General features: G+C 39.6%; 1 protein-coding gene across 9 annotated transcripts in view; it reads right to left on the bottom strand.

Annotated features, from left to right (window-relative positions):
• Nucleotides 1-25,109, bottom strand: part of EFCAB7 (EF-hand calcium binding domain 7) — a 61,381-nt gene that overhangs the window by 18,422 nt on the left and 17,850 nt on the right. For 7 of the 9 annotated variants that reach the window (XM_035121578.2, XM_035121579.2, XM_060276847.1 and 4 more), the window contains 7 exons: nucleotides 24,125-24,234; nucleotides 22,541-22,692; nucleotides 22,227-22,360; nucleotides 17,843-17,991; nucleotides 15,947-16,156; nucleotides 13,664-13,771; nucleotides 6,797-12,221 (listed from right to left, as the gene is read on the bottom strand). In XM_035121578.2, the coding sequence (XP_034977469.2) occupies nucleotides 12,147-12,221; nucleotides 13,664-13,771; nucleotides 15,947-16,156; nucleotides 17,843-17,991; nucleotides 22,227-22,360; nucleotides 22,541-22,692; nucleotides 24,125-24,234 (938 nt within the window). In that variant the 3' untranslated portion in view covers nucleotides 6,797-12,146. Of the gene's footprint in view, nucleotides 1-6,796; nucleotides 13,772-15,946; nucleotides 16,157-17,842; nucleotides 17,992-22,226; nucleotides 22,361-22,540; nucleotides 22,693-24,124; nucleotides 24,235-25,109 lie in introns of those variants that run through there. The other 2 variants (XM_060276850.1, XM_060276851.1) reach the window with 2 other exon arrangements.

Below are 25,109 nucleotides of genomic sequence, written 5' to 3' on the forward strand. Positions count from 1 at the left end.
CGACCAGCCAGCTCCGCCCTCTTAAAGCCGCAGGAGCCGGAGATTCCGGATTGCCTTCCCTGCTAGGTGCTGCGCCGATGCAGCCCGAGCCTGTGCACGTTGACTCGGAAGCAAGGGCCCACTGATTTCATACTGAAGCGGGTATGGATCTATAAGACGGCAGCATCCCATAGCCAACAGCGGGAGTACGCACAGATTCGAGACATATTTCATTCACGACTATTTCACTTAGTTCAATGGGACTTGCTGCCAACTCACTATATGTGCAGGATTTCAATTTCTACACTGTGACTTCTTAGACACAAATGTTAGGCGTCTAGTTTCAAGCTACGAAGCATGGCTGGTGATGGTTTTAAAACTGATACATGCTGGGCATTGGACTCAAATAAGGACTTGTTTACTTGAATGATTGCAATTATGCTGGTGGTTCTGCGAGACTCTGTATTGTGCTCCAGCCCCCCAGGCCCCATTAACTCTTGGACAAACAGGTATTAGAACTTCAAAACGTACATCGTCTCTTTGACCAGATTCTGCCAAATGCAGGGATGAGGAGCCTGTGGGTCTCTGAAGTTGTTGGGATAACTTCCAGGGATCGTAGGACTTGGCGTATGACTATATGTGGAGGGCCACAGGCTGGAACAAAATAAATTTATACCACAATCAAGTGTGGCTTTGCCATTCTGCTTTCAACTGCCTTAGAATCATAGAATCATAGAATCATAGAGTTGGAAGAGACCACAAGGGCCATCCAGGCCAACCCCCTGCCAAGCAGGAAACACCATCAAAGCATTCTTGACATATGGCTGTCAAGCTTCTGCTTAAAGACCTCCAAAGAAGGAGACTCCACCACACTCCTTGGTAGCAAATTCCACTGCCGAACAGCTCTTACTGTCAGGAAGTTCTTCCTAATGTTTAGGTGGAATCTTCTTTCTTGAAGTTTGAATCCATTGCTCCGTGTCCGCTTCTCTGGAGCAGCAGAAAACAATCTTTCTCCCTCCTCCATATGACATCCTTTCATATATTTGAACATGGCTATCATATCACCCCTTAACCTTCTCTTCTCCAGGCTAAACATACCCAGCTCCCTAAGCCGTTCCTCATGAGGCATCATTTCCTGGCCTTTGACCATTTTGGTTGCCTTCTTCTGGACACGTTCCAGCTTGTCAGTATCCTTCTTGAACTGTGGTGCCCAGAACTGGACACAGTACTCCAGGTGAGGTCTGACCAGAGCAGAATACAGTGGTACTATTACTTCCCTAGATCTAGATGCTATACTCCTATTGATGCAGCCCAGAATTGCATTGGCTTTTTTAGCTGCTGCATCACACTGCTGACTCATGTCAAGTCTGTGGTCTACCAAGACTCCTAGGTCCTTTTCACATGTACTGCTCTCAAGCCAGGTGTCACCCATCCTGTATTTGTGCCTTTCAATTTTTTTGCCCAAGTGTAGTACCTTACATTTTTCCTTGTTAAAATTCATCTTGTTTGCTTTGGCCCAGTTGTCTAATCTGTTAAGGTCATTTTGAAGTGTGATCCTGTCCTCTGGGGTATTAGCCACCCCTCCCAATTTGGTGTCGTCAGCAAACTTGCTCTGGATGCCCTCAAGCCCATCATCCAAGTCATTGATAAAGATGTTGAATAAGACTGGGCCCAAGACAGAACCCTGTGGCACCCCACTAGTCACTACTCTCCAGGATGAGGAGGAGCCATTGATGAGCACCCTTTGGGTTCGGTCAGTAAGCCAGCTACAAATCCACCGAATGGTAGCATTGTCTAGCCCGCATTTTACCAGCTTCTTTACAAGAATATCATGGGGCACCTTGTCAAATGCCTTGCTGAAATCAAGATAGGCTACATCCACAGCGTTCCCTTCATCTACCAGGCTTGTAATTCTGTCAAAAAATGAGATCAGATTAGTCTGACATGACTTATTTTTCAGAAACCCATGCTGACTTTTAGTGATCACAGCGTTCCTTTCTAGGTGCTCACAGACCGTTTGCTTAATGATCTGCTCTAGAATCTTTCCTGGTATTGATGTCAGGCTGACTGGGCGGTAATTGTTTGGGTCCTCTCTTTCCCCCTTTTTGAAAATAGGGACAACATTTGCCCTCCTCCAGTCTGCTGGAACTTCGCCTGTTCTCCAGGAATTATCAAAGATTATTGCCAGTGGTTCTGAAATCACCTCTGCCAGTTCTTTTAATACTCTTGGATGTAGTTCATCTGGCCCTGGAGACTTGAATACATCTAAACTAGCCAAGTATTCTTGTACTACCTCCTTACTTATTCTGAGCTGTGTTTCCCCTGCTGAAACATCTGCTCCATATTCTTCAGGTCGGGAATTGTTTTCTAAGTGACCCCACTGTTTCCTTGTTCTTCCTTTTGCTACGGACATACCCATAAAAGCCCTTTTCGTTGCTTTTAACCTCTCTGGCGAGCCTGAGTTCATTCTGTGCTTTAGCTTTTCTGACTTTGTCTCTACACGTGCTGACTATATGTTTGAATTCCTCTCTGGTGATTTCCCCCCTTTTCCATTTTTTGTACATATCCCTTTTAAATCTTAACTCAGTTAAAAGTTCTTTAGATAGCCACCCTGGCTTCTTTAGGCACCTTCCATGTTTCCGTCTCATAGGTATTGCCTGAAGTTGTGCTTTTAATATCTCCCTTTTAACAAACTCCCAACCATCATGAACTCCCTTCCCTTTTAGTATTTCTGTCCATGGGATCTCACCCAGTGTTTCCCTAAGAAATGTCTGTCTCTTCAGAAGCATGGTGATGGTGTCAAAATCAGAATTAATGTGACTTATTTTGTCCATGCAAGGTGTAACACACCCCAGTTCTGAAGCTTACCAACATGTATTTATCCATGTGATATTCATATCCATCTGATAACTATCCCCTCACCGTTTACTATGTGAGGACTAGTAAGGACTAGCAGTCCCAACGATAGGTATGCAGAATAACTTCCATGTCCCTCAAATATTTCTCTATGTAACCAAAAAAACCTAGTAATAGTAGGATATTCATCATTAAATCAGATGGTAAACTATCATAGACAAAGTCCAAGCTTTTATTTGTCCATTACCTTGCTCTTTGGGGGGCAAAATGGGGCCCTTGAGCTGTACACCAGTACTGCTAACAAATACATAGTCATGAACTACTTGCATATGGGTTACCAATCCAGCTTCGGCTGGTGAATTTATTTGCTCACCTCCTTTAAAAAAATCATATCTGAAGTACGGTATAATCCCTTCATTCCAGTTTTAACTGTATCAAAGCATGGTTAAGTGAAACAATCCTATATTGCTCCCTTGCTTATCTGACACCACCTCCCTCATCCTCCATGGTGTGCTGAATTTAAGATAGTAAGCTCCTCGGAAAGGGCCTGCCCCCTTATACAATGCTAATAATAATGAATTTTATTCAATTAGGCCACAATTTTCAGAGAAGGGAAGATGGCTTGGGGAGGGGTGTTAGGTCAATAATAAAGTCAAATGGTTAAAAACAAGGGATTGTAGCCAATGCTAATTCTACTCAGAGTAGAGCCATTGACATTAATAAGCACAACTTAAGTCCATTAGTTCCCATTGGTCTACTCTGATTGGACCTTAGTTGTATACAACCCATTATGATTATTTTTAAAAGCTCAACAGATTAAATCATTCTAAAATAAGCAAGTATGTGTCACACAAATTCCTTTTGGAGTTTATAGCTCTAGGTACACTGAGTTTTGAAGTGGAGCTGCTCGGGCTTCCGGTTGACCACGCCATCTTTGCTCAGACGGGGGTCCGATCAGCGGAGCGGACCTCGGCGCTTCAGAGGTGGAGGGAATTGCTCCAGCGAAGCAAAACCTCCTTAAAAGCCCCAAATCGAGCTTTTTGGGGACGGATTTTGCCTGGCGGCGCCAAAAGCGGGCTCTCTCCTCCCCGGATCGGCTTTGTTTAAGCCCCCGAGAGCGAGGAGGTGAACCGCGGCGGACAGGCTGACACTGCTGCTCTGAGAGCGCGAAGCTGCGAGTCTGGGAAGTGGAGGCGGCCAATTCTTCCAAGAATAATTAGCAAATGAATAGACTGTGAGTAATTTGGATTGTTTGGAATTTAAATTAAGGCAATTTGGATTTGGGAGAGAGGGGGAAAAGAGGAAGCCACCACCCCCACGGTAACATAAGAGACAGTAAACAGAAACCCGAAGCCGTAAACAGAAGATCTTAACTTAAAAGGATCCCTCAAAGGCATCAAAGAGAATCTCCCCTAAATGCAGGGTGAAAGGGGAGAGAGACTGTGGTTGTGAGTGCCCTGCAGCAAGAGGTAAAGACTAAGAAAAACCTTTCTTTTCCTCGGGAGCCGGCAGCCCAGACAACCCAGTGAGTTGATCAGGATTTATAAGTCAATTTTTATTTCACTGTATTTCTGAACTTTGTGGAAATTCTTTTTTGGTTTAAATGTTTGTGAAATGTGAGTTCGAACTTTATTGTCAATAAGACTTGAAGAATGCAGCCAGCTTGTTAAAATGGAGTCGAGAAAATAAACTGTGATCATATTCCACCCCACGTGACAAGTTTTGACCTTGGCAGGATTGAACTATGTCAACAAAAAAGTGTTCCCCTGAGTTCCAGCGGTCTGTTTTGACCTTAATGTGGGAAACAAGAATAGAACTATGTCAAGAGGAGACAAAACGGCAAGAGTTACAGCAACAATTTCAGATGGTGATGGCAGAATATGATTTTCTAGAAGATGAAGCTTTTGAAACTGAAAAAGATGAATGTGAGAATGACAATGATGGTGACTGTGATTTGGAAGAAAAAGATGAAGATGAGGACTGTGATGATTCAACACAAAATGAAGCACACCACGAAAAAAATGATGACTTTACTCTACAAAAAGTTGGATGGAGTGCCCTGCATTTGAGGGGGGCACGATTGGTATTACTGGAACTCCAGAACACCCACAGGGAAGAAGGAAAAAATATGCAGAGAAGAGAAGAAATTCAGGGGTCTTGTATGGTGGCCTGGATGGCAAAAGACTGTAAACAGGGGGTGGGGTGAAGGGAAAGTGATGTTGTGATTATAAGGATGGATTAACAGGTTTATAACTGGTCTGCTGATTATGGAATTTGCTGGATGGGGGGGGGTGGAGCCGGTAATCGGGGATGTAAGGTTAAATTGAGAATAGTTATAGTTTTAAAAGTGAATGGATTTTGGAAAAATGTGAAAATATGGAGGCTTATAGAGGGAGTAAAAATTAGGCACGGGAAGATAAAATGGGAGTTTGATTTTTCAGTGATTTGAACATTAGGTGAAAATGATAATAATTGATTTATAAGTTGTATAAGATATAAAGGTGTATTTTTATAAAGTAAGAAACTGTTAAAGATGATAAAAAAGGGATGAAAACCGGGGAAGGGGGGGGAGGGGAAGCCCACAAAATATGGTTTTACAATTATGAATGTAAGAAAATTTTTTTCTGTTTTGTACTGTTCTTTTTCTCTTTTTTTGCTCTTTCTTTTTTCTCTTTTTTCCTATTTCAATTTTTTTCTTTTTTTGGTATGACAATAGATGGTTGGATGGATGTCCTCCTGCGTACTGCCCTGGTTTGCTGGAGCTCCCTGGTGGCAGGGGGGGGCTCTGGGGTCAGGGTCAGGGGAGGAGGACAGAAATCCAAGCATAAAATGGACCATCTCTGACTGTTCACCTACATGAGATACTTCTGTGGCAGGGGAGGATCCATGTGGGTGGGTGGGAAGGAGGTGGAAAAGGTGTTTATGTATGTACCGTTTTCTTTTTTGCAGTTTGTAAAATTAATAAAAAGTATGTTTAAAAAAAAATTGAAGTGGAGCTGCTCAAACTGGTTGCACTGAGCAACATTTCCTGAAGTTGCAGTATCTTGGATAGTTTTTTTTCTGGATTAAAATCAGAAGCAAACTTCACCCCACTTTTTAAAAAGTGATTTCTTCATAATGGAACAATGAGCAGTCAGGTATATGATTTGATACTGCAGATGCCCCAGTTATTTAAAGTAATTTTACCCCACTTATCAGTGGCAAAAGGCTCCCAGAATGTAATAAATATAAATAATAAGACAATCCTTGTCTTCAGGAATAAAATAAAAAATGCACAATATAAATGGAAAAAGGATTGGGGTGGAAGAGGGGAAATAAGCCATTTTCATAATAGCTACTATTGGTAATGGAATGCTCCACTAAACAGACTTCAGTCTGACCCTGCAGAGCCAAGTCATGTGCTCTTAGGGTGATGCTCAATTGTATGTAGTTTCTCCAAAGTTTTATTAGTTTACAAAATGTAGCCACAGATGTAGTAGCCTTCTGTGGTGGAAGACTAAGTTGAGTGTGTGAGAGAGGGGCTGTTTAACCCTTTTCCCCCAGATATTTCTCACAATCTTCTCCAGCTGTTTTACCTTGCAATGGGGGGGGGTTATGGTTGGACAAAAAGAAACATGTACCGGTACCCGTATTTTTGCTCCTCTGGATGAGAGGGGAGAAAGGAGTTTTGTAAAGAACAATTTCCTTACTTGGCAGCTGACACTTTGGCAAATGGATTTTATAAAAGAAGAAACTCAGAGAAAAAGTACTTGGAAGAATAATTTCCCCAAATGTGGGCGTTTTCAGACAACTGACACCTGGAAAAGGTGTTTAATAGTCCTTAGAAGCCTGTGTGTGTCTGCCTAGGCCCTTAGACATGACTTCATGCTCTCACATATGAAACATCTGGTTTGTGCAAAGTGAATGACTGCTCTAATCTAGCTTCAAATAGGCAAGTATTAGAAGAAGAAACTGCACTTACTGTTTGGATAAAGGTCAGTGATAGAGAGACTTGCCTCATCTGAAGTCATGTAGAGACCTCTTGCAGGTTCTGCATGATGCTGTAACCTGCAGAGTGTGGCATGAGGATGGTGTTTTGAATTATCTAGCAAATCATTTATGCATATTAATGTCATTATTTTTAAAGGTGTTTATTTTTTTAAAAAAACTTAATACCATCACCGCTTAAAATTAAATAATTCAGCATCCTACAAACCAAAGTATAATCATGGTTTTGCAAATCCTATATGACTTTCATGAAACTTTATTTACTTTAGAACAACAAAAAGCTGTTCTCATTATTTTGCTCTTAAAAATTAGCTTACCAGAGGCTGATGCTTTCAGCTACAGTACAGGCAGGCTCACGTTGGCAAGCCCTCTGAAAACAAGAATTCTGCCTTGTCTTTGGGTTGTATAGATGGTAACTCCAACAATTGTGCTAGATCATGTAGCCTTACTTTATGAAAGAAGTGACTTACTTGTTTGGCTTTTTTCAGTCCAATATATAAAAAATCCATGGATAGTTTGGTTAGAGCATGGTGTTGGTAACACCAAGGTCACAGGCTCGATTCCCATATGGGACAGCAGCATATTCCTGCATTGCAAGGGGTTGGACTAGATGATCCTCAGGGTCCCTTCCAGCTCTACAGTTCTGTGTGCACCACCATAGACACCATGCATGACAATACTGTACTTGGTAAATGGATGCCTTTATTCATGAGCAGCAAAAGGGATCAGTAGATGTTTGGTGATGGAAAAAATTGCATACACACAAAATCACACTATGCTTGCCCTGATGGAACAATTGCCTAGATTCTTAAGATATAATGGTACAAGTAAATTTAGGACTTAAAAAACCAGTACCTTGATTTATTATTTTTACTTATCTCTCTATACTGTACTTTAGAGGCCTTCCTTACACTTTAGAATACTGTACACAGTTCATTTATTATTCCTCGCTTAAACATGTTCTTTTAGCTTCTCTGTTTAAAAATTACTTTCCAAAGATACATTTTTCATTAGTTCTACAGATTCTTCTACACACACACACACACACACACACACACAAACATATATATGAGAACAGTTTTAGATAGATTTAAGCAGGCAGTTTCTGCACTTGACTAAGCATGGTTTAAATTTCATAACTGACATTTACTTGCCTAGTATCCTGTTACGGTATAAGAAGCCAGTCTACAAGAGTGGCTGTGATATAAATATAGCTTTTCAAGACTTCTTGCACTTTCTTAGACAAGGTCATATAAATCTGATACCTTATTTAAATTATAAGCCTGTTTTTAGTAGGCAGTTGTAACATTTCCTCATAGGTATTTTGAAACTTTTTCAGTTCTCCCTTTTGAAATGTGAAAACCAGAACTGTACACAGTACTCCAAGTGCAGTTGCACCAAAGACCTACCTGTATTGGCTCAGTTTTTCTCAATTCTTTATCTAATTAACCCTGACATGGTAACCATTATTTCCATAGGTGCCATACATTGGGTTGCCATTTTCACTGAGCTATCCACCACTGCTCCGTGCCAATAACTGCCAATTCAAAACTTGAAAACATATACGTACATCAAATTAGGATTTTTTACCCTAATGTACATCACTTCATACTTGCTTACATTCAATCACATTGGCTATTTTGATGCTCATTCATCCAATTTGGAAGGGAGCTCCTTTCTGTTCTGTCATAAACAATTTGGTATCGTCAGCAAACTTTGCTACCTTATTGCTCATTCCTAACTCTTGGCCATTTATAAACAAGTTAAAAAACACCAATCCAAAATAATGTCCTATTCTTATATCCCTTCTTTGTAAGAACTATCCATTTATTCCTACTCTCTGCTTCCTGTTCTATAAACACTTACTGGTTCCTAACAGGACCTGTCATTTCCCCCTAACAGCTTACAAATCTGATGGATATTGATGCACCATATAAGCTCGGTATAAACTTAATATTGGATTTGCCTTCCCCATAGCAATAGTCACAACTTTGGCAGAGAAGCCATTGCATGAAATTCTTTAAGTCTAACATCTGGTGTGTGTGTGTGTGTGTGTGTGTGTGTGTGTGGCACGCAGTGGTGCATCAATGCCACCACAGAATAGTGCAATAAGAGGGTACCCCTTAGTGGGGTCTAGTTGGAAGTCTCTGTCCAAAATCCAAGGTGTATGGCACATGGGCCACAGAGCTTTCTTCAGTGGCTTGGGAGGGTCATCCATGTAGACCTGTGTCTTGGGGAGGACCCATTAATCCTAGGCTTGACTCTATCATGTGCCTGCCCTCCACCAGCCCTCCAATGCCTAAGCCAAATCCAACCTACACCTGGAATCAATAAAGTTGTGGCCTAATTTTAAATTCCAGAACATTGCCCTGTCCAGTTTGTTCGGGGTCACTGCATCAACTGAAATGCCCTTTGTGCACCAGATAAGCTCAATATAAACTTAATATGGCCGTTATCTCGGCCGCATTGTTTTCTTCCATCAGAGTTGATGGACAATACAGCGAAGAAGAAAAGACCCTGTATCCACGGGGTGGACATGGTCTTTGAATCCTCTTTGAAATGCCCTCTGTCTGCCAGATAAGCTCAATATAAACTTAAAATTGGATTGTAGTGTAAGCTGACACCCCTTGCTTGAATCAGTATCTGAGCAAGCAAACAGCAGAGGAGTGGGAGCTGAAAGTGTTGGCAGCAGGGGTGCCAACTTGAATAAAATATTGAGGTAAGGCCTGCCCTGCATAATAGAACACATAACACAGTACACACACACCATTATTATTTCCCCTGCACCTGATGTCAAGTGGATGCAGCTTGGAAGAAATAGCCTTATGGGCTAAATTGGGGCTTGGGAGGGGGCTTAATTATATTTGCAGCTGGAAGTTCCACACCCCTGGCAAAATGACTTGCTAGAAAGAGGGGTAGCAATGTGTTATTGGTTGGTTATTGGTTTGTTTTAGTTTTATTATATATTTTGTATTCTCATTTTCTGTTGTGAACCATCCTGTGATCTTTGGATAAAGGGTGGGATACTACACACACACACACACACACACACACACACAATATATCTACTGGATATGCTCAGAGTGTTAACATCTCAAAGATCTCTAAAAGGTTAGTTAGACAAGACTTACCCCTTTCATAACCCATGCTGTTTCTCCTTCAGCAAGACTTATTCTTCTATATTCTTAGCAATCCTAGCTATAACAATGCTTTCCACCAGTTTTTCCATGACAGACATTAATTTCTATCATAGATGGATGCCATATGGATCAGCTGATTTGGCAGTTTTTATTTCATCAATAAAGTCTAGAATTTCATCTCTTGTTACTGTTATTTCAGTTCCCAAGATTCCATTCCTTAGAAAGTTAGTTAAAGCACAGGGATCTCTCTTACATCATTTGCAGTGAAGATTAAATTATTTGCAACTACTGTATGCAATCTCCTTTTCCTCCTTTAGCACTCCTTTGTCATCCAACAGTTGAACCGCCTCTCTAGCTGCTTTCCTCCTTTAATGTATTAAATATTATTTATTGTTGATCTTAATGCTTTAATGATGTGCTCCTTGAATTGAATTATTAATTTGCATCTTGGGTTGTCTGCCTGATACTGTGTGTGTGTGTGTGTGTGGCAAAGTTTGCATTCCTGCTGAAGAGTTCTATACTACTCTTGGGCCCAGTATTGCCACCCACAGGAATTCCCTGAACGAGTCTGCCCTATGGGGATTTCTAGTTTGTTTGACTCAACATCACTGAGGTACAGAGCAACACCACCTCCAGTGTGCCCTTCCCTATCCACAGTATAGTGTTTGTATCTCATACCATGCCTTCTGTACCACATTTCCATTGTGCTCTCTGCATCCATGCTCTCCTTTAAAACCAAGCACTCCAGTCCATCCATCTTTATTCTAGTCAATATCTAGCATGAGCATATAAACACCTATGCCAGCTCTCTTTTTCCAAATGTCCTCTGGCACATGCATTTCACCTTATGGCATTTGGTATCATCCTCTCACATTTGGACAATCATAAACATTTTCACCCACATCTCTTAGGGATGTTTTATCCCGAGCCAATACTTCTCAGCTCCTGTTGGCTTTCCACAATCAGTTCAAAAGCTGCTTTGCTACTTCTTTAGTTTAAGCACCAACAGTCTGGTCCCACCCTGAATGGATGTACTCTTTAGAATGGAGGGGAAGAACTGATAAACGTGCACACAGCCTGGTTTATTACAGCTCAGGTGAGCAAGCTTATGCCAGTTTACAATTCTCATACCCGAGCTGGGTTAAACACAGTTTCTTTACTTGGTCTTAACCCTCCACCCCCAATCCAATTTAGAGCAAGGAATAGAGCTTGGAAAAAAGCAACTTCATATATATATATATATATATATATATATATATATATATATATTCCACACATTAACACTGTCATAAAAATAGTCATGCTAAATATTGCTTTTGGTTGTATTAATTCTCACCACCCAAAGCCAGAACAAATAAAATGTTTTCACACTGTTTCCAAAAGATGGCAAGCTCAGATTTTGGCTACTCTTCAAAAATGTAAGTTAATTTTTGTGGATGAGCCATTGCAAATATTGCTCTGTAAATTCATTCTATGTACTCCTCACATGCTTGCCATAATCAACTGGGCCCTCTTGGTATATCTTAGATATTGTGATATGAGGGGTTAATATTTAAAATATCATGGATTTTAGCTATCAAGGGCTCTGTAGGTCAAGTCCATCACCTGCAGGAAGGATAACACAGACCATGGAGGTTACAGGCAATCCATAAGGCTGAGAATGAGGTGGACCTGCTCATTATATAACAGATGCAGTTTTTGCAGTCTCTTCATGACCAGTTGTATATGAACATGGAGCAATAGTACAGGTTTAAGATTATGAATGCATGATCGACCATTTCAGACCCAAATTCCAGATAAAAGGCCACAGCCAGCTTTGCAATCACAGAAAGCTGCAGTTTTGAAAGTGGAGCTAAGAACCTTTGATATGAGGCATCATCTTCATATTGCACTCTGATGTTTGTCTTTATACACAGAAATGCCTAGGAATATTAGAACGTGTTCTTTGGCTCAGGCCACCTCTGTTAAGTCCCCTGCTTATGTATGAAATGGTATAGAAAGGCAAAGGCTGAAGATTTGTGATACAGATTCTTGAAAAGTTAACCACAATAATCTAAAATGAGGAACAGATTCTTGGTTTTAAAAATGATGAGATAAATCAAGCCATCCATGTATCAATGTGTAGTGCAAGATTGAATCTTTTCTACAAGGACCAGGAGAATGCCATTTCCTACCTATGATAGCTTAAGGCAAGATAGAATAAACACAGCTGTATATCCATTCTTCTTGCTCATTCTGTGGCATCACATGCTGGCAGACCTGCATACAGAAAAGCAGAAAAAGGAAATAACCATTTAAAGAGAAAAATAATTTATATTGTGCAAGGACTATGGAAAGTGTCAATAGTTACCTAGCATATATTAACACACACACACCCATTTATTTTTCTTGATTTGAATGTTTATCCCACACTTCCCCTGTAACTAGTTATAGAATTACATCTATGTTTTGACTTTTGTAAATACGCTAGAGATTTACCTCTAGAATTCTACATAATCGTCATATTTTTGAGGAGGCATTGGGAACTGCTGGGGGGAGAAGGAAATCAGCAAAAATCACCCCATCCCTCCATTAGTGACACTTCCAACTAAAGCAAAAGCACAAGGAGGACCAAGGGGATTCCACCCACTAAGGATTACTGGCCAAGCATCCTTTCCTCCATTATTACACATTGTGAAAACCCTGATCTACTATTGTGAAAAGCCTGGACTTTTGGTTAATGAAATGCATGAAAAACCTAACTGTTCTACAATATGTGACAAGCCATTCAAAATATACCTCTGCAGCTGCAATGTATGAAATGGCGAGCTGTGCACTGCATGCTCCCTCAAAGCTCATATGCATTTATTTAAGTGGATGCGCACTATGGTTAATATGCATTCGTTCCCACAAAGTGACTGAACTCTAGTGACTCCATGAAAGGAGTGAAAGTCTGAAAAATGACAAGTCTAGCAACTTACGCTAACAAAATTTCAAAAAGGGAACCCTCAAGGCAAAAACAGGGAGAATGCTTCATCAAGTATAGTTACCAAAAACTCAGTACTATACCTGGGAACTAGTGACAGCTGGGTCATATGTAATAGGGAAACAGAACAGAAAAAGGCACAGGCATAGACACTAGAGGCAGTTTCTCCATCAGCTGTTCTTGTACCAAAACATCAACATTTAGAGAACAGTTTGGGGGTTTACTTTGGAGAGCTGTTCACTGGGGAAAACACTTAAAATAGTTATTGTGAGATCCATGTGTATAACTCTGGATATAAGCTGTCATGACATGAAGTTTATCCTGCACTTGAAAGCACTGTGCAAACTTGTGGAATAGGAAAACAAATCTATCAATAGCATGAAATAAATATATATTTGGCTATGATGGATGCCAATACTGTACCCAGCCATGGACCCAAAATGTATTTTCAAAGTCTAGCCTATCATGTTGTCTAGATTTTCCTAAAAATTGACTTTTCTTCTTTTCACGTGTTCAAGTCTGTAAGAAAATGTTTTTAAAGAACAGGACATAAATGGTTGTGTTTAATGTTTTGTTTACAGTGTATTACTGCACAGCTTTAAACAACATCAGTTTTGTCCCTGGTCTTTTTGTGGTATTGTTTTATTACATTTTTCATGCTGTTGTAAGCTGCCTTTTGGACCCTGACAGGTCAAAAGGCAGAATATACATATCTTAAATAAATAGATGCAATTACCATCATGGAGTTGGATGCCACTTCAATGGCAAAAGTGTTGAGCCCTCTATTACTGACACAGTTTCTACTTTGCTCATTGTTGAGGTGAATTACTGTTTTGCTTTCAGACTGTTAAGAGAAAAGCAACTTTAGCATAAACACATTTAGAGCAGTATCAATCCATGGGATTAATATTAATGACACTACAAGAAAAAGATAGACCATTAAGAAATTACCTAAATAAGCATTGTCCATTGAAAAGATCATGAACCTAGTATTAGCTAAGGGAGTTCTGCTTTTAACTCAAGCTATACAGAGCAGTAATTTTCAATCTCCTTGAGGCCCAGGGCCCATCTTTAAATTCAACCAGCAATATCATATCAACTTATTTTTGTTTTGCTTCTTAAACACTGTATATGGCTTTTTATGTCCTTATCGCTAGCTTTAAAAAACCCAGCAAGAAATATAAAATAGTGGTTTTGACAGTGGTTTGTTCCAGTTGTGTCATGGTCTATCACCAGCAGTTCAGTACGGCCAAAGGCTGGTATGGGAGTTGACTGTCTAAGGAGATTATGAATGTTTGTGAATGTCATTATTGTGTCTATAGGCCAATAATTCTCAGGCTCCATGGCTTATTAGTGGGCATCTGTGTATTTTTAGGTGTTTTGAAGAGATAGAAACTCAACTCACTGAAACAGCTTAAGAGGAAAGCAAAGTTGAACTTTAAATTAGAAGTTGCTTTCCTCAGCAGTGCAGTGGCTGAAACAGAAACGTCCAGGCATTAAACCATATCATGCAGGGCAACCTGCATGGTGGTCATAATGGCCCTGAATAACCAACAAGCATTATTATTATTATCAATATTGTTTGTTACATTTATTTCCCACCTTTCCTCCAAGGAGCTGAGGACAGCATACATGGTTATTCTCCACTCCATTTTTTACATATGTTCTTCACATCAATAGATTTAAAATAAAAAATGGAGCAGATTTATAGCCTACGGTGGGATTGTTGGCAATTAAGCGGTTAAAGCTGTTGTAGAGGGAAATATAGACAAGAGGACCTTTGTTATTTGGGCTACTCAGGTTTAAATGGATTGCCATTTGGTATAGCATGTTTTAGTAAACAAAGTGCTTAGAAATATTTTATTATGGTAAGCATATTTTATCATACACACAAGGTCCTTAAATTTCATTTGTAAAGAACAGAAAGTTTGGTCTATTTCCTTTTCTCTGTTACTGAGCTAATGTGATATTGATTAGCCTGGATAAATTATTAAGTACAGAGTACATGGAAGACTAGCTCTTTGCTATTTCCCTTTTTTATTTCTTAATATTTCATTGCTTATTTGGAATGGAATTTGTCGACAATAAAATGTTTCACTAATATGGATACTGAATATATACATGTAATAAGTTTAAATAAACCTAGTCAAGATAAATTGCAAAATGTACAATGGAAATGCCCAATATACTAACTTTTCTAGTTCCTGAATATACACACAAAAATCAGGAAGGAGAAATGAAGAGTGTTCATTAGGCCAATTTACATGATCCATTTGAGCCTTAAATTCAGACCGGTTCTCTTTCTTTGCTGTAAACCTAGTATAAATTTGGATATGGTAAACTGGTCATTTAGGCAGGCTCCCCACCACCCAAGTCCAGATTGACAGCATGCTGACAACAATCATCAAAAGGGAAAGCCTATCACAGGTTTGCTGACAATCGAGGCTACAAGTGGGGAACTTACCCTGCAACCCACCCAACTTTGAAATGTAGCTGGGGTCAATCACCTGACAACAGTAAGATGTCAGGCAACAACTTGAGAAGAGATCACCTAAGAAATCCATTTACAAGTGGTTTCAATAACAAGCTGTTCTGCAAAGGGACTTCCAATTGATGCCTCTCTGGGCCCATCAGCTGACTGGATCTGATTAGTAAACAGGCAAGAACACCCAATTGGCTCCACTGGAGTGCCCATGCAGCTCTGACCTTGCCATTGCCCTGCCCCACCTTTATCCTTTAAACAGCAGTGACACAGTCAGGAAGGCAGCAACATAGGACTGTCCCACTGAGCCAGCCACACCTCATTTCCTGGCTTTGCTTGGTCAGAATTCTCTGCTTACTGCACGCCTGGCTTCAACATGAGAGTCCAGCTCAAGTCATTGACAACAAAGACCCTGAACTAGAAGGGTTAGATTGGTCCCAGTCTGACTGTGATAAATAAATGGTAAAAATACAAAAATAATTTGTAAGGAAATGCTTATGTAAGGGCTGTTCCTGTTATATATATTTCATACAATACCTTATTTTCAATAACAGACGTGATCCGTGTATCACTTTTATAAGTGTGAATAACTATATTTTCACTGGCATCCATCGGCTTAGCGTCTCCTTTATTAGCCACACTCATACAAATGGCTGTCTTAAGTTGCTCACCACCTGCTTCCAGACAAACAGGTTGAATCCTGGGTTTGCATTTTTCTGCATAGACGTGAATGGAAAAGGGGCATGCCTATAAAGAGTGGGGGGGAAACATCTGTTACGTATATCTATCATTGTAGATATCATATTTTGATCTATTCAATGAAACCAAATATAAATTTTTGGGTAGGGGAATCTGAAAATAACTTTAGACCTGTTCTATTTGATGACCTAAAACTGCAAGATAGGCACAACAATTGATTTTAAAAGCCTTGAATGCTCCTTCCCTGGTTAGTATAAGCTACGATTATGACAATGCTACATAATGCTCCACTACAGTTAATGCTAACAATGGAGCAGGGAAGAGCCTGCTATGCTCCCCTGATGACTGAAATGGATCTTTATCTTATTTCCAAGCTACATTTGGGAACTATTATCCTTACATGGCCATGGACAATATCTGAAGAGGTGGCATATGCATATGCATGCCAGAGCATATTCTGAGCTGCAATTTTTGCTTCATCTGAAAAGCTGCTTTGCCTCTTTGGCCGAAGGAACTGCTGCAGCAAGAACCACCACCCAAATGCCAGCTGCACTGTTTTTGGATTCCATTCCATATTGTCAGTCTCGTTAGTCCCTTTTGCCCACTGGACTGGAGAAAGTTTTGGATACTTTCCCTTTGGATAACAGATGTGATGCCTTTACTTTGGGTATCTATATAAGCTATAAATTAATTTGTTGTTCAACATCTTTATAAACAACATGGATGAAGGTATTGAGGGATGCTTATCAAATTGCAGATTACACCAAACTGGGAGAGGTAGCTAATGCAGCAGAAGCCAGCATCAGGATGCAAGGTGACCTTAATAGACTGGAGAACTGGGCCCAAGCTAACAAAAATATCTTCAGTAGGGACAAATGTAGGGACAAATGTAAGCTGCACAAATATAAGATGGGGGACATCTGGCTTGCCAGTAGTACTTGTAAAACAGGTTGAAGGGTCTTAACATGGGTCAACAGTGTGATGCAACAGCAAAGAAAGCTAATGCTATTCTAGGTTGCATCAACAGAAGCATAGTATTTCGATCAAGGGAAGTAATCCCGTAGTACCACTCTAGTCTGCCTTGGTCAGATTATACCTGGAATACTGTGTCCAGCTCTGGGTACCACAATTTAAGAAGGATATTGACTAGTTGGAACTTGTGCAGAGGAAGGTGAGAAAGGGTTTGAAAATCAAGTCTTATGAGGGACAGCTGAGGGAGCTTCAGGGAGCCTGGGAAAGAGGAGGCTGGGATGAGATATGATAACCATCTTCAAATATCCAAAGGGCTATCACATGGAAGATGGAACAAGCTTGTTTTCTCCTGCCTCAGAGGGTAGGACCTGAACCAATGGCTTCAAGTTACAAGAAAGGAGATTCCAAGTAAACATCAGAAAGAACTTTCTGACAGCAAAGGTTGTTCAACAGTAGAATGGACACCCTTGGAAGTTGGTGGACTCTCCTTCACTACTGGTTTTTAAAGCAGAGATTGGAGGGGCACCTGTCATGGATGCTTTAGTTGAGATTCCTTCATTGCAGGGTGTTGGACTAGATGACCCTTGGGGTCCCTCCCAACTCTACAATTCTATGATTCTATGATAACATGCAAAGCTTGCAGCACATACTTACATTACGACTTTGTAACTGGTTCAACTTAAGATCAGCTTAATGCAGCAAAAACATTACAATTGCACATTGTGGCTCCTTCCCCCTCTCCTTGCCCAACATTTATCATACCTCAGTCAATTCCAGTGCTTTGTTGTAGCCCATTGACTGCAAAGTCATCCAGAAGCTGCTAAGATCCCTGCCTTGTTGACAGGCTTCCATGAGATTCAGATCCATAAATCCCTGTCTTGTGAGTTCATTGTTCTTCATATCAAAATTCTCTATTTAATAAGAAAACATAAGGCAAATATTTTCACAAGCTACAGTGGAAACGATCAAAATTGCCTGTATTCAGGAAAAACAAACATTGGATTCCATCCCTTGGCCCTTCCCATTCCTCTTTTCCTTTTGTTGTTTGCCACCCTTGCTCCTCTCTTCCTTCCTTTCTTCACATTGTCTCCTAATGCAAGCTCCTTTTGGCAGGCCTGTGTCTTTTTGAATTGTGAAACTCTGTGAAGAACTGGCACTTTGATGGCAATGTTTGCATCAGTGGTGGAGAACCTATGGCCCTCCTAATATTGTTGGATTGCAACTCCCATCATCCCTAGCCGTCAATGAAATAATAAGGAAAGACAGGAGCTGTCGTATATACCAGATTCCCCAGCCCTGGTATATATGTCAGTAATTATAAACGTTTGATTTTGCATCCTTGTGTTTCATAAAATCTGTTATGAAATGTATATATGACAAAGTTATTTATTTGGCTTCACTGAAAACTCAACATGCAAGAAAAGACAAATTAAATTAGTTTCTTTTGAAATTATTTGAGGCAGTGGGTAGAGTTTTATCATCAAATCAATAAAAACCTTGGCCACAAATTGTGGTTCGTTGTATGGTCTCTTATGTCTTCTTCCTAGGGCAAGCAGGGAAGAGCAAATTGGCCAAGATGGGCACATTCATTGTAAACTATTAACTATGATATACTGTGATGCATGAAAGAGGCTAATGGCCAATCCCCATTTTTGGAAATAGCAACCTAGATCAGTAGTAACTTAAATTTCTTTAGCAACACGAATAAACACAATATTGGCTTTTAAATCAGTGGAAGACAAGGAATTGCAAAGCAAATGAATACAGCACAGTATATAAACAATGTCTACAGTCTTCTGCAGTGTATAATTGTGGAGGGGGAAACCAGGTGGTACTCCTTGGTATGAGAATAGGATTGATATAAGAATGTCACTATTTGTATCTATGAAATTACCATTCACTTTCATCACTGAGAGAGGCTTTTATGTTATGGATGCTCTGAACTCATATCTTAGATAAGTTTGATTTTTGCAAAGTAATATGGTTCCAATAATATTCAGCAAATTCTTCTAGCAAATTCTTGCTTTGAAAACCAGGTCATCAAGCAAACACAAAATTAAAATGTTCTTAAAGCACAGAATATTTATAAATGGATTTCTCATCTTCATTACAATGCTAATTCTTTACTATGTATTATTTAAAAGAGATTACCAAATGAATAAATCTAAGGGTTCAGGTGCTATTATAAACTGCTTGAACTTTGTTCTCAAGATTTATGAGGTTCATCTGAACCCTCCAGCTGATTAATTGCCAAGTAATCTATTCACAGCTTTTGCTGTTGCTTCTTTTTGACAGGCCCGCTAATGTCTTCTAAGTATTGTTGCTGTGTTTGTTCCAGAAAATGTAAAAATTAATGAGGAAGGGATATACATTCCCTTGTTTTCAGACTTGTGTCCCCTACTCTCAAATATATAAGAAACCAAATGCACAAAATGCAAAGCCAAAGTTTAGAACTTTATGTCTGCCCAAAGGCTTGGGCATGTCCAGTGAGATTTTTATAATTCCTTCTTTGAGCAACAGATTTTGAGATCTTCATGGAAGTCCCCTCAATTTCAATTTCCCTTGGGCATATGGAATTAGTCACATGGTCCTTTGGACTGAAGCCATCATATAAAGGATGTCTGAATTTGTGCTCCTTAATGAAAACATAAAAAGCTCTAAAGATTTTACAGAGTAATATGAAACAGGATCTGTCAAATGCTGAATATTTTAGCTGGAATTAACAAAGCACCACAGCCTTTAAAATGTCTATTTAAGCTGTTGCAAACCTACTGGTACACCTCATTAATTCCAGTTTCTATTTTGTGCTGTAATAATAATGAAGTTTCTCATAAGCATTAATGAATTTAAATTCATATCATCCATGTGTGAGATCATTTATTCTTAGCATGCATTTCCTAATTTGTGATACAGTGGTTACTTGGGTTACAGACGCTTCAGGTTACAGATACTTCAGGTTATAGACTCCGCTAACCCAGAAATAGTACCTCAGGTTAAGAACTTTGCTTCAGGATGAGAACAGAAATTGTGCTCTGGCAACGCGGCGGCAGCAGGGGGCCCCATTAGCTAAAGTGGTACCTCAGGTTAAGAACAGTTTCAGGTTAAGAACAGACCTCCGGAACTAATTAAGTTCTTAACCAGAGGTACCACTGTACTGAAGGCCAAATAAGAATTGACAATAAATTGAACTATGTCTGTGGATTATGAATAGTTGAATGCTTAAAGTCTCAGAAGGCATGCACGGTCATAGTTTTATCAAATGTATTTACAATCTAAAAATTCAAAACTGAGAACATACAGCACTCTGGATGAGTAAGGGCTAACTCAATTCTCTTCCATATCAAGAAATGCAATTCCTGCCATGCATGAACTCATTACGCACTTCACAACATTAAGGAGAATGAGGTGGCATGCATTTGTGCACACATGCTGAACAGACATAGCTTTCAATGTGGTTACGTGAACCTCCTGAAATTTTATTTGCAATGAAATATATCTACATATACAGGAACATTTATACAGCGAGCTTTTTCCAAAGGCGTGAACACGTTATAAAACTTTTTTAAGTGCAATTGACATGAATGAATGATTATTATGATGACCAAGCAGCCAGCATAACATAGGCCCTTATTTGTTTGCAAACACAAATTTATTCTGCCTCCCTTCCCCCTTGGAGTGCCAATATCTCAACATTATTTTTTATGTAATAGAACCTGTATAGCTCATGTGGTTAGAGCACAGTGCTGCTAATGCCAAGGTTGCAGGTTCAATTCCCACGTGGGACAGCTGCATATTCCTGCATTGCAGAGGGTCTCTTCAAACTCTAAAATTCTTTGATTCTACCCATTTTCTTCAGCGCTAGATTTCAAAACATGGTGGACACTAAGTAGCAGAACATTTATGTGGAGGAGGATGGTAGGTTATATGAACTCTCATTTTAACATGGAAAGCTCTGCCTGTATACCAGTCTAAAAGTAATTTAAAATAAAACAAGCTTTACAAAAGTTTACAAAATAATGCAGGAAATATGCTGGGAAGTATTTCGGTGAAGTCATGGACGTTAATCAATTGGTGCCTGTGACACAAAACCATATTTCTCCAGAGTCTGGAGTGGTGGCACAACATATTTGACTCTTACAGTAGACCACATTCCAGCCATGCAAAAGTAAGAGGTTCCCCACCACCACCCATTCAAGGGGCATAATCACAATTCAAGCCAAACAACAACAGTTGAGGAGGGTGCAAAACAAAGTAAGTAAGGGGGTGTGATCTGGGAAGGAAGCAAGGTGTGAGGAGTCTGAGGGCCACATTTGGTCCCTGGGCCTGTGCTTCTCTACTCCTGCTCTGCACTGTAGAATATGTGCAGGAAAACATCACATTTTCCCATTAACAAAATATTGCTGCTTGAATGCTGGGAAAATGAAAAAGAAACATTACCTTAGGGCAAAGACATTTAGATCCCTTGCAACAAATGAATAACAACTGTACATTTACTGTGCAATAAAATGACCATCTGGAATGCCCCCCACAACTGACATGAGACTTTCTGAAGCTGCAAGAGTGGAAGCCATGAGGAGATAAAGCAGTGGAGGGTTTGCCCCCCCTTTTTTGTTATTCTCCAACATAACCCCCTATTAGGGACATCTTACAGTCTGACCTCAGGCAAGAGCAAAATAAAGGAAAAGGAAATGGAAGAGCTAGCAGGGAGACTGAAAATGACAGTCAGGGGACTGAAGGAGCTGCCTTTGATATTACAGAGATGCAAGCTAAAAGAAGAAAAAAAGAAATGAATTTATGAAGTAATAGAAAGACCTCGTAACAACAGCACAAAGCAATAAGGGGGGGGGGGAGAGATGACAAAGCAATATATGTCACACAGAGCTTAAGATACTGAATTCTATGGTATATTTTCATTAGAAAAATAACGTTGCCCGTGAATACACCCAAACTACATTAACCGTTAACAAACTATATTGTTCCTTCCATGTAGCCTTATGCTAATGAACTGTGAATCTATGTACTGGTAATCAGCATTTCTATTTAATCATATGATTATCTGAATAATGTTGCCAAAGGCATTCAGATAAATGATGCTGCACTTGGGCATAGAGCGGTTAAATTTGCATATAGATAATTTCAGTGTTACCTTTGCATATGGCCCAAGCTTCTTCATCACACTTTTCTCCACTAGTTCTCATTTCAAAGAAGTTGTTCTCTTCCAGGCTGAGAAAGCCATTCCCATCCAAATCAATCATTTCAAATATTTCTGATAAGGCTGCTCTGAAAGGTTGAAGAGAAAAAGCATCTCTCAACAGATTGTCTGCTTCCTTCATTTCATCCCTTGGACTCACTCATCAGTTCATTTCAGAAGATTAATTTCTTCGGGAGACAAATTTTTCAGCAACATATTTTTGTTAAAATATGAAGAGCCTACATTTCACAAAAGCTGGCCTGCCTTACCGGAACTCTTTGGTAGCTGTGACTTCTCCATCTCCATGTACAAGTTTGGCTTCTCTTCTAATTTGCTTTTTTGATTTTCTGAATCTACAGCCTGTGGTGAAAGGAATTATCCAATAGACACCACCTTCAAGTTCCCCTCTCCAACCAAAAACCTACCACAAAGGAAAAAGATAGATGTAGGATCTTATAGATTTCTGACTGCTATCATTATTTATCCTCTTCAAGTACAACAAGTATTTGAGTTGATATCTTGTAGACCTTTCCCACATGTAGATCACATAGATTATAAAAGGAACCAGAGATAATAAAATAAGAGCCAATGAAGTGCACCGAATTGAGTTCTGGACTCAGAAATGAGAAGCCTGTGATCAAAAGCCCACACAGCATTGCTTCATCCTTTACGGGGCAACCTGGGTACACAAGTATTTGCTGTAATAAATGTATAAGATGTGGAGGAGAGCTGCACATTCTCACTCTCTATAGATTGGAATGCAGTGGATTTGGGCCCAGTTCCCTGACATGTGTTTTCTGAAATTGAGCATATTTTCATGTAAACAAACAAATTTATTTTGTTTTATATGTTTATATACCACTTAATGCTTTAGATAGTCTCTAAGTTGTTTACAAAGTAACAAATATAATATGTAAAACCTCGAAAACAGTGTGAGCATGGGAAATCTCTCTCACCAATTGTAGTTTTTCAAACACTGGAGAAGATAGCAGATTCAGATCTAACTTTCAGTGCAAAAATTATGTGTGGCCTTAGGATTAAACTCTCTATATTCTGGGAGTCCTTGTACTCCTGCAACTACTTTTTGTAAACAAAGGGACGTGGCCAGTCCAAATATGTTTTTTGAATCCTGTCCTTAAAGTCACATACTGTTTGACCTTGATGAAAAAGGGTAATAATGGCATTATATCACATACAAAACCGAGTACGCCAAATGTGGGGAACAATGCAATGGCCCTCCAAAAGAAATGTTATATTGAGGGAAGACATCAGCACTCTGCACCAGAAGTGGGTTACAAATGTATACTTACTGTGCTGAATGAATGAATGAATGAATGAATGAAATGATTGTACATAGAAGGCATTGGACTCCTATTTATACTGGGTATAAGAGAGAATCCATCCATTTGGATTGACTCATATCTGGTATAGGAGGAAATAAAAGTAATAAAAAGTCTTTGATTTATCTACAACACTCACTTGAGGACAGTTTGGAAATTAAAATGAAATAGTTCTGTTGCTTATCCAACTCCACATTTATGTGTTGTGAAGGAAATCAACAGTCCTCTCAGGCCTAACCAACATAAGTAACTTTTTAAAGGGATTCTTCAGATTTTGGCTTTTATCTTATATTCACCGGGGAAATATTTGAAAAGTATATAATTAACAGTATATTAATTCTGTTATGAATAATATTATGTTTCCTTGACTAATTCATTGGTAATTTAGCTAGTTTCTCAATGGCAAAGCACAAAGTACCAGCCATTGATAGATTCTGCTGTGTCCCAGATATCATCATTATTAATATGCCACATATATAAAGTCAGTAAAGGAAACTTAAAAATGTCTATGACCTCTTTATTTCGTAGCTCAGTGAAGCCGACAAGCTGTATGTTTTCTTCAGCTTCATTTTCTTTGAGTATGTACAAAGCTGTGTCCACCACTAACCAAGGAGAGGGTTTTCCTATCAAAAAGCAAGCAAAATTATACTAATAGTCAAAGACAACAACAACAACAATAATAAAAATAAATAAAATTTTATTTATACCCCGCCCTCCCCAGTCAAAACAGGGCGGCTAACACCAATAAAATTACAATAAAACATAACAACAACAACAACAACAACAACAACAACAACAACAACAATAATAATAAATAATAAAATTTTATTTATACCCCGCCCTCCCCAGTCAAAACAGGGCGGCTAACACCAATAAAATTACAATAAAACATAAAAAGCAATTAATTAAAATACAATAGTAAAATTTAAAATGCAGCCTCATTTTCAGTAGTGCATAAATCCAAGCCATGAGGGAGGAAAACACAGGGGTCAGACGAAGTCCAGCCCAAAGGCCAGGTGGAACAGCTCTGTCTTGCAGGCCCTGCGGAAAGATGACAAATCCTGCAGGGCCCTGGTCTCCTGTGAAAGAGTGTTCCACCAAGTTGGGGCCAATACTGAAAAGGCCCTGGCCCTAGTAGAGGTCAATCTAGCCACCTTATGGCTCAGGATCTCCAGAGTATTGTTGTTTGTGGACCTTAAGGTCTTCCACGGGGCCTACCAGGAGAGGCAGTCCCGTAGGTACGAGGGTCCCAAGCCACATAGGGCTTTAAAGATCAAAACCAGATCTGTCATTAACTCAAGTGATGCAGCTGAATACTGTATTACCAAAAGAATCCATCGTGTTTTGCCCGCTATCATTGGTCTCACATGCAGTGAAAACAGTTGTCATGCATGTTTGTGATTGTATACTGCAAACATGCATTCATTTAATCAATCAATCAATCAATCAATCTTTATTGCGGTCAAAGACCAGACAGCAAAGTTAACAACAGCAACGT

Source organism: Zootoca vivipara, chromosome 7 (assembly GCF_963506605.1).
Source record: "Zootoca vivipara chromosome 7, rZooViv1.1, whole genome shotgun sequence".
Lineage (NCBI taxonomy): Eukaryota > Metazoa > Chordata > Lepidosauria > Squamata > Lacertidae > Zootoca > Zootoca vivipara.